This window comes from Cynocephalus volans, chromosome 1 (genome assembly GCF_027409185.1).
Source record: "Cynocephalus volans isolate mCynVol1 chromosome 1, mCynVol1.pri, whole genome shotgun sequence".
NCBI lineage: Eukaryota > Metazoa > Chordata > Mammalia > Dermoptera > Cynocephalidae > Cynocephalus > Cynocephalus volans.
The window spans coordinates 125,479,735-125,490,151 of NC_084460.1; the positions used below are offsets into that span (position 1 = coordinate 125,479,735).

The 10,417-nt window shown below is 45.1% G+C and overlaps 1 protein-coding gene across 4 annotated transcripts; it reads right to left on the reverse strand.

The window, feature by feature from the left end:
• Positions 1-793: 793 nt before the first annotated feature.
• ADPRH (ADP-ribosylarginine hydrolase) lies at positions 794-9,454 on the reverse strand. Of its 4 annotated transcripts, none has more exons than XM_063101541.1 (5): positions 9,320-9,454; positions 8,361-8,459; positions 6,505-6,834; positions 3,033-3,393; positions 794-2,191 (listed from the first exon to the last, which is right to left on the reverse strand). In XM_063101541.1, the coding sequence occupies exons 3-5, from the start codon at positions 6,815-6,817 to the stop codon at positions 1,777-1,779; spliced, it is 1,089 nt and encodes a 362-aa protein (XP_062957611.1). In that variant the 5' UTR covers positions 6,818-6,834; positions 8,361-8,459; positions 9,320-9,454; the 3' UTR covers positions 794-1,776. The 4 variants fall into 4 exon arrangements, with proteins under 4 accessions (XP_062957611.1, XP_062957620.1, XP_062957615.1 ...); XM_063101550.1 differs by lacking the exon at positions 9,320-9,454 and adding an exon at positions 9,184-9,286; XM_063101545.1 differs by lacking the exon at positions 9,320-9,454 and adding an exon at positions 8,561-9,177.
• Positions 9,455-10,417: the final 963 nt, after the last annotated feature.

Consider the following 10,417-nt stretch of genomic DNA (forward strand, 5'->3'; position numbering starts at 1 on the left):
GAAGTGTGCCTGTGATGGAGAGAGAAGAGGCAAAACAGACATAACAAGATCTCTGAAGACTCTTTTCCTGCTGCCTATGCTTGTAGCTCAAGCCCCACCCCAGAAGACAACCAATGCTAACACATCTCTCCTCCCTGCACACACCCTCCACCACATTCTCAAGGGACTGGAAGGACTTGGCAAAACAAAGTCCTATAGGACTAACTAGGAGGCACGGGGCTGCTGTTGTAGGACGTACCTGGCCCTCCTCTCCCAGACGAAAACCAGGGATCTGAAGGAGAAATCATGAGAGCCATAGTTCTGTGGTTTTCCTGAAAGGGGAAGTAAGGCAGTGCTCTCCCTTCCCCCTGACAACAAGCCAGTGACAGCAGGTCTCCAGGCTGACTGAGGGTGACCAACTGAAGGTGACAATGGCATCTCATTTCTGAGTTGGATGTCTGCTGGGCAGTGTGCACCTGAGACTGACCCGGATGATGCACAGTCACCACACAATAGGATCAGTGTGGTATCAGGGAGAGGACAGAAGGCTGTGGGTGGAGTAGGAGAAGGTGGCCAAGGGCCTGAACGATCAGCAGGTCCCACCTAGGAGGTTCTACTTGAGCTGGGTCTGGAGGACGAGTAAGAATTTACCAGGTGGAAAAGGAGAGGAAAGAGCATCAAGAAATGAAGAAAGGGAGTGATATATTCATTGGAACGTGATCAGAAGTCCGGCATGATCAATTTGTAGTTTGTAAAGATAACTCTGCAGGGTAATGAGGGAGGCATCAGACAGGAGGCTCATTAACAACATTCATTTATTGTATACTGATTGTGTATTGTATGCTCATGCATTGTACTAGGTTCTGTCTACAGGAGAACACAGACAAGCAGATAGACAATAACAAAACTGGTAACATGACAATTACCAAAAGCAGCAAGGAGAAGCATCTCCCCAGCCTTGAGTAGCTTGGATAGCAGGAATCCAGCCGAAAAATACTCAGTGCAGGAAGGTAAAAAAGGTGATGGATTCAAAGTATATTTAGGAGGTAGAACAGTCCAGCAGATGTTGTTAGGACCCCCCCATATACCCCTCACTGTTCCTAGGCACCCTACAGCTTGCCACCGCACACATCTCTGAGTCTTCATCTGAAGACATTCATGTTTGGCTTGCACACAAGGCAAGCCAAGAAGGACCAGGGAGTTGGCATCTCTGGGAGTGGTCCTCAACTAAAGTCAGATGAAAGTCAGTGGGTAAATTCCGCAGGTCTGCTTGCCCTTCGGGTGAGACAACTCTGAGAACTGCCTTAGACAGAGGGCCCAGATGGACTGACCCCAATCGCCCACAGTAGAAACCTGCTCATTGACACACCCTACCCTGGCTCCCTTCTCTCCCCAGTCTCACTTCCTCATTCTCCTACCAGTGTTTCCTGGAATCACCTCCCAAATAAACTACTTGTGCTCAAACCCACTTTGGGGAGCAGGGAGTGGACCCAATCTAAGACAAACAGGAAACACTTAGTGAACAATCACATAATGTAAATGAAGACTCAAATATTAGACTATGAGATTTCTAGTTTGGGAGACACTGACTCCATCAACTGAGATAAAAGACTCTTCATTATAAGAAGAGTGATAGATTCAGGGAGAACAGGATGAGTCTGGAAAGATTGAGCTTAAGGTGCCCAAGGGACTTGTTATCTGAAATTTCCTGAATACAAGGGTAAGACTCTTGACTTTGGAAAAAGTGAGAAGAAACTGAGCAGAAAAGGGACTACCAGAAATGAACATCTCATCTCCCTAAGGGGAAATTACAGTGTCTTCCTTTGACCCAAGAGAATATAAAGCCCTACCAATCTCTTCCAGTCGGTTTCTGTATTCCAGTTTCTCATAGTTGGAAGGAATCACTCCTTTAAAACCATACATAACCCCCCACCAGCAGCCAGCAATGGCAGCTGTAGAATCACTATCTCCGCCATGGAAAAAGGCTCGGTGGGCAAGCTCCTTCCAGGAATCTCCTGCAGCAAGGACGGCATCATAGGCAATCATGGGGGCATCGTGTCCACTGCTGCCGCCCCAGCCAGAATAGCTCAGGGAGGTGTAGAACTGATCCCTCTCTTTTACATCGAAGGGCTTAGGGAAGGTAGGGGCTGATTTGCCATCCAAAAGCCCTCTAAGTTTTAGGTACTTTTCCCATTGGTTTTGGAAGTAGAACCTGTAGGAAGGGGAAAAAATTAATAGTCAATTAAAAAAATAAAGTCAAAAGCCATAAGGAAAAGCACCAGATGGATATGTGAGCAAAAAAAAATTCCAAAGATGACTTCAACTTCTTGTACTAATATCATAAACTATTTAAGAAATGAAAATGATCTCTAAGTGCCACTCATTCAATAAATTTTTGTTAAGGATCTACATAAGCAAGATACTGACCTTGTTGCTAAATAAAGAAGATACATATCAAGTCAAAGGGTAAAAAATAAAAGTTTTTCCTGGGTTGAAAGTAACATTACACATCACCTCTCCAGGGGGAACTTTTAGGACATCACCACTATGGGTGACTTCAGCAGAAAGCCTATGTACCTTTTTATTCTAAGAAAGAGAATGTAAAGTGAACTCACAAAAAGGGGAAGATGTGTGGCCTTACCACTTATTAATTAGCTAGTGGAAAAACCTCTCTCTCAGGCACTGTAGCCAAGGATTTCAAAATATTATGCTTATGTCAAGACACTACTGAAAAAACAAGTTCCAGGAAAGTAGGAAGTAAGCATGAAAGTTCATCTCAGCATAGGATAACCACAAAAATGACAGAAAGCTGGAATACAGAACAGGATCACTAGGTAAGGGGGAGGCATTGCAGCTGTACTACTCATTGAAGCATCCACTTGGCTACTTCAGGGCAACCACTGCTGGAAGGAACTCGAAATCCTTCGCAGGGGGCTGGGTGTTGAAAACCACAGTGATTGCTGTGACATCAGAATCCTAGACATTCATGTACGGTGCATGTGTGCTCACAGATGCAATCATGTTCTAGCAGGGGCATCCATCTACAGACTCACCAGTGTTGAAGATTCTCCTCCACAAAGTAGCCTGATTGGACAATATACTTTTTAGCTTCTGGTAGCACCTCCATCAGTCCTTTTCCCCATTGCCAGGGTGCTTTGCCATTCACGGCATAGGCAGTAAAAAGAGCAGACACAAGGGCGCCGAGGTAGCCTGTTGGGTGGTGGTGGGTCATTCGGCCACTCTCGATGCTCACTTGGACCAGCGTGTCCAGCTGGCTGTAGTGAGGAAATCTGAGACCTATGCACATGGCCCGCATGGCAGCCCCACAGCCACCCTCATGGCTGTTGAAGGGGATCCTCCAGCCGTTGGCCTTGTCCGGCTCCAGCAGCATGGCGTTCTGCACCGAGGCGCCGCCTGAGGAAGAGTCAGGAAGGGTGTGGGGGTCAGTGTAACCCAAACAAAGGCCCCAGCAGGAAGAAAGAGCTAAACCCTGTTTCCAAGTTTCTTTGATGAAAAGAGAGAGCCAAAAAATCATGATGAGTAATGCCTCCAACCCCCAACCCCACAGTGTGCCTTATTTTATATGCAACCCCTTGCATGGTAATGCTAATAATAATTGCAGCATAATGATGAATAAGCTAATTATCCTGATCAAACAATCACACATTGTCCACAATTATTGAAAATCAGTGTTGTACCCCACATACATGTATAATAAATTATCTCAAATTTAAAAATAAATAAATAAAGTGTATACACCAAGGTAAAGAAAAATAATAGCAGCAGACTCAAATAGAGAGCCTTGGAATCTTTACCAGTTATTACTGAGACATCACAACAACTCAAAAAAGTAAGTATAACATATTGTTCTCTTTTTTAAATGAGTAAGGTAAGCTCTGAGCTTACGAAACTTGCTCAGAATCACATAACCAGCTAGTTAGTTAGTGGCCCAGTAAAATTCATCAGACTCCAAAACCCATGTCCTTAAGGAGGCCAATAAGAACGTGACAGCTAGAAGATCAGGAAGAGGCCACAAATTCTAAAGTGAAGCACTGGGTTCAGATGAGGAGCGGTGGATTCAGAGGACGATGTGCTCTTGGGGGAGTCACTGAACCTCTGGACCTTGGCTGTCCCCTTCCTGACAGTGGTGTAAGCAGGCTTGTCCCATTGACCTACCTGCCTGGGGCACTGTGAATACACACAGGAGCCAAGCAACAGTAGTAACATATTATGGAGTGTTGTATTACTGTTCCCTTACTGGTCACTTTATTCACAACCATGTCCACAGGTGGCCTAACATTAAATATCAGATGTTGAGAAAAGATAAGCAGAGATTGGCCGATGCCTGGGGTCACCAGAGGCCCCTGGGTATGATGCTGGGGAACTTTTCATCAGAAGGTGTTATGGGCTGAATTGTGTCCCCCACATTCATATGTTGTAGCCCTAATACCCAGTTCCTTGGGTGTTTAAAGGGCCTTTAAAGAGGTGATTAAGCTAAAATGTGGCCATTAGGGTGGGCCCTAATCCAGTCTGACTGGTGTCCTTATAAGAAGAGGAATGTGGACACACGGAGAGACACCAGGGATGCTTGCACACAGAGGAAACCCCATGTGAGGACACACCCAGACGGCGGCCACCTGAAAGCCAAAAAGAGAGGCCTCAAACAATAATTTACTACATGTTATCAATCAACTAGAAAAGATCAAATGTGCACATCACAAATAAATGATGAAGTTTTACAGTGATGAATATGCTAATTACCCTGATTTGATCATCACCCGTTGTAAATATGTATTGAAATATAACTCTGGACCTCAAAAACATGTACAATCAATATGTCATTTAAAAAAAAAAGAAAGGCCTCAGAAGAAAACAATCCTGCTAACACCTTTTTTTTTTTTTCTCTTTATGATTTATTTTTACTGTTTATTGTTAAACATATCATACATGCAAAATAATATATAACATATGTTTTTTTTTTGTGATTGTCTGATTCCATTTATTTTTTTTTTACTTTTTTTTAAATTTTATTTTAAATTTTATTTTTTATTTATTTTTTATTTTTTTATTTTTTTATTTTTTTATTTTTTTATTTTTATTTTTTTTTTAAATTTTATTTTGTCGATATACATTGTGGCTGATTATTGCTCCCCATCACCAAAACCTCCCTCCCTTCTCCCTCCCCCCCTCCCCCCCAACAATGTCCTTTCTGTTTGCTTGTCGTATCAACTTCAAATAATTGTGGTTTTTATATCTTCTTCCCCCCCCCCCCCCCGGTTTGTGTGTGTGTGTGTGTGTGTGTGTGTGTGTGTGTGTGTGTGTGTGTGTGAATTTATATATTAATTTTTAGCTCCCACCAATAAGTGAGAACATGTGGTATTTCTCTTTCTGTGCCTGACTTGTTTCACACCTTGACATGGACTTCTAGCCTCCAGAACTGTGAGAAATAAATTTCTGCTGTTTAAGCCACTCAGTCTATGGTATTTTGTAGGGCAGCCCTAGCAAACTAAGAAAGGAGGAGAGGCAGGTCAGATGGGCTGGAGAAAGGGAAAATCACCTGGTGGCCCAAGGGTCATAACAAGTTCCCAAAGTGGAAAAAATCACTTCTGAACAGACCTAGGACCAGAAGAGGCATCTCTACAAAACACTTTTCATTCTTCTTAAAAAAGAAAAAAATACATTTTTCTTTATGCTTGTTCATTACAGAAAACTTAGAAAATACAAATAAGTAAAAAGGAAATAATATACTATAAATACTACCATCACCCAGGAATAATTATTAACATCTTTGTGTATATTCTTCCAGATCTCTCCCAACACAAAGATACACATCTGTACTTTTAAGGACAATGGATTCATAACATACATACAGTTTTGTAACCTAATTTTTTTCACTTAATATACACTTTTCTATATCAGTCAATATTCATCTGTATAATTTTATTTTTTATTTCACTAATACAAAAGGTCTTCAAAAAGTTCCTGGAAATATTTGTATTATTTTTTAATTCATACTTTTTGAAGTACCCCCGTATTATTTTTCACTGATAAATCATAATTGTCTACATTTATGGGGTACAATGTGATGATTTATGTATACAATGTGGAATGACTAAATCAAGCTAATTACCATATTCATCACTTCACATCATTTTCGTGGTGAGACATTCGAAATTTACCCTCTTAGTTATTTCAAAATATACAATACATTATTGTTGACTACAGTCACCCTGCATTATTTTAAACGGTTGCAAGTGTGTCACCATAATTAAGTTATGGGACATTTAAGTTGTCTGTGTTCTTGATATTTAAATCTCCACCAACACAGTTAATGATTTCCTGGGGCGTGGTTTGTTCTCCCTCTTCCCTGGACCTCCCGGTGCTGTGCTCACCTGGTGCCTGGACCTCCCGGTGCTGTGCTCACCTGGGCCCGGACCTCCCGGTGCTGTGCTCACCTGGTGCCCGGACCTCCCGGTGCTGTGCTCACCTGGTGCCCGTGCCCGGACCTCCCGGTGCTGTGCTCACCTGGTGCCCGGCCGTCCATGTCTCCCATGCAGTCTTGGTAATGCTTAGCGAGGAGAGAATACAGTCGAGCCAACGTGGGAGCTTTCCCGGCTTCCACGAGGGCTTCCGCCGTGGCCAAGTGCATCACTGTGTCGTCGCTGACTCTCCACCTTCCCACGTCTATGGCGTCCAAGCCACCCAACTGGGCCAGCTGCCGGTGTATCTTCTCCCCGTCACGGAGGAACTCCCACTTTCCATTGAAGTACCCCAAGGCGTCTCCAGCTGCACTCAGCACCATGGCAGCCACGTACCTCTCGGTCCGCCCCCCACACATGCTGGGATCCGGAGAGGCTGGGGGCAGCGGTATGAAGACGCACGAAGGGTGATGAGGAGGAAGAATCAGAAAAAACAGTAGTGCCGTCTACATTTTATTGAGCACTCAGTACTTGCAGGCATTCATTGCATCTCACTTAATCCCCATAACTGCTCTGTGAGGAGTGTATCACTAGGTTCATTTTACCTATGACTAAATTGAGGATCATGGAGATAATGCAGTTTCAGAAATGTTAAGTGACTTTTCTCAGGTCACAGAGCTAATACGTGGCAGGCTAAAATTCCAGCGTGGGTCCATCTGACTCCAAAGCCCATGCTTTTAACTCTGACTGTATCTTTGCCTCACTGCGAGTGGCAAACCCGTTAAATTCTGCAAGTCAAACCAAGCTCATCATTTTTTCTTTTTAGTTGGGATTTGGCCTTAGAAGTGAAAGGCTTTACTTAAATAATGCACATGGTCCCCAACTTATGATGGCCCGACTTAATATTTTTCAACTTTATGATGTGTGAAAGCAAGAGGCACTCAGTAGAAATGATACTTGAAGTTCCCATACATTCTCTTTTTTACTTTCAGCACAGTATTCAATAAACTGCATGAGCTATTCAACACTTTATCATAAAATAGGCTTTGTGTTAGATGATTCTGCCCAAGTGTAAGCTAATGTAAGTGCTCTGAGCACACTGAAGGTAGGTAGGCTAGACCAAGCTACGATGTTCGGTAGGTTAGGCTGTATCAAGTACATTTTCGACTTAGGATGAGGTTATGTCCCGATAAACCCATCGTAGATCGTGGAGCATGTGTGTTTTCTTCTGTAGCACAAGGCAAAGTGCCTGCACATTCACTGTGGCAGTGGTAGGGAGGGATTTCTCAGATAAGAGGACGAAGGCTCAGAGAAGCTAAATTCACACCAGCAGAGACTGGAGGTGCCGGGACCCAAATCTGATTCTAGCCAGGCCAGGACACTTGGTATGACACCACTCCACCTCAGCCCGGCCCTACTCACTTCAGGCAACCTCTGTGTGCCTCAGTCTCCACATCTGTAAATTGGTAGTGATAAAAACAGTGGCAACCTCCTGGATTCGTCATGAGTAGGAAATGAATTGATTTTCGTAAAGCACTTACAACAGTGCTTGGCACATAGTAAACACGATTTTTGTTATTTATTTTTATTATTCATACACAACCAGGGAAGAAGATTTTTCTGTTATTGAACTAGAATATTTTCTCCTCACAACCCTCCCTTCTATAGCAATATTTAAAATTTGCTTTTCTTCTGCATGATCAACTTCTAGAGTATTGGGATCTAGTTCATCTATATCTCAGCTAACACGAGTATACCTGCTGTGAATTCAATCCCAGGTGAAGCGCATTTCCTGAAGGCCTCCTCCTCCAGCCACTTCCCCGGTGTGCCCTGTCCCCTGCACATTCAGGCTCAGAGCCCTCCACCACCTGCCACCCGTTCACAGGGCCCGTGGACTCGCTCATTCTGCCCTCAGCTCAGGCTGTTTCCCCAGCCAAGATGTCCTTCCCCTCCTCCACTTACCTAAACACTATGTACTCGGGGTCTAGTTCAAGCCTCAGGGCTTCCGGGAGCGCTTCTCCAGCTGCAGTGCTGTGGCGGGCGATGCCGGCTAGCAAGCTCCTGGAGGAGGAAGCCAGGAAGGTGGGCTGGGCACTCCAGTACCAGTCACTGCTCATGTCTCCTAGCTCACAAAGGGTGCTTCTGAAACGTCCTTTTCCTACCTTATCACGTATACACGGAGCCTAGGAACCGGAGTGTGTGCGGGTTACTAGACCTAACTCTGCCAGGAATCAGTTGTGTGACTGCAGGCAGTCCGCTCAGGACCTGGCTTTTCCCAGCTGTGAATTGGAGGGTGTGGGACGAGGGCGATGTAGATGTTCCCAGAGGTCCCCTCCTGCGCTGAGATTTTCAGGACTGAGCTTAGTTGGCCTCTGAGGACTCTTTAAAAAATTTTAATGAAGAAATAAAGTTTATTTCTTACAGTTTCAGAGGCTGGGGAGTCCAAAGGAGGACTTTTAACCCCGCCATACCCTCACTCTCGATGCCCTCGGCTGCCTTTCTCTAACTCCTTCTGGCCCTGCTCCTCCACTCCGAGGGGTGCTTTTGCGAGGTGGGAGCAGCGGGGTGGAGGGGGCAGGACCGGCATCTTCTGCGCTGGAAATCCTATTAACCTTCACACATAGCGCCCTAGTCTCCCGCCTTCGGAACGCTGTGACTCCAACTCCTCCGCGCCTTTCACGCAGCGTCTCTCGCACCCAAACCACACACTCGCAGTCACGGTCTGGGCAGCTGCTCCAGGACAGTCCTCTGCTTTTGGGGGGTGGGGGATGGGGTGTCGACCTACAAAAACTCCATTTGCAAAACGGCCGCCTTCCGGGAAATCCTGCAGGCCCCGCCACTTTCCGCCGGGGCTGGGGCCTGGGACGGGGCTGCCTGATCATCCCTGGGGAGGAGCGAGCTGGGGCCTGGGGAGGGTGTACCTGGTCGCCGCCGGGAGCAGAGCGCGCGCGGGACGAGGACCGGGCGGCGCGCCAGCGCCCTGCACCCCGCGCTTGGCTACGCCGGGTTTGAGCGAGTCACGGGGCCCGGAAAGAGGCTTCCCGGAATCGCCACGCCTGCTGAGCCCGAGCAGGGGCGGAAGAACCTGCGTCACCGGCCGCAGAGGCTCTGGAGGGTGCAGCTGCCGGGTGGCTGCAGTCAGTGAATCACGAGTGGCCCCGGGCTGGCGCCTCGGCCTCTCCTCATGCCCGGCTGTCTTGGGCTACAGTGAACCAGCGTGTGACCAAATACTTGGCAAAAGGGACTGTGCACCGCCCTTGCCAGGCTTCTGGGCTCCTCATCCGTAACATGCAATATTAATAGTACCTACCTCTTAGAGTGGTGATAAGAATTAAATTAGTTAATTTTAAGTGTTGTTTATTTGGCAGAGGTACAGAATTCTTCATCCTGATAGAAAATAAAAGAAAAACTAAGTATTTTTGTCTAAATATATTAATAATGTCACTTTTAAAGAGAGTTAGAAGCACCATATACAAGTATGCATCTCCAAAAATTTTAATTTGCTATGCCTGTCTTTCTTGCTGTCATGACCAGAAGTGGGCTGAGAGCTCTCTTATTATTGAGACATAATTTACGTGTAATGAGATGCAGACATTTGGTGTACTATTCAATGAGTTTTGATGAATATGTGTATGTTTATGTATATATAGTATATATACGTACCTGGGTAACCATAATCAAGATACAGATTATTTCCATTACTCCAGAACGTTCCCTTGTGCTCTGTCCCAGTGGATCTCCACCTACATCTCCAACCCTAGCCTAGGGGATTTTGCAGTGTTCCCCAAAATTAAGTTCACCATTGAAAATTTTCAACATCTTAGAATATATAGTCAGAGAGTTCCATAGTGAGGGACATTTTTAATACCAAGCATCCCTATAAAACTCATTGCTGTTTGAGCTTAACATGTCTGTGGAGGGTATTGTTCATATTATATAGCACTTTTTCCGTAAGAATCCATAGAAAAAAATTTTCTTCAGCTTTAATATAAAGAATAAGATATATTCTTATTGTTGTC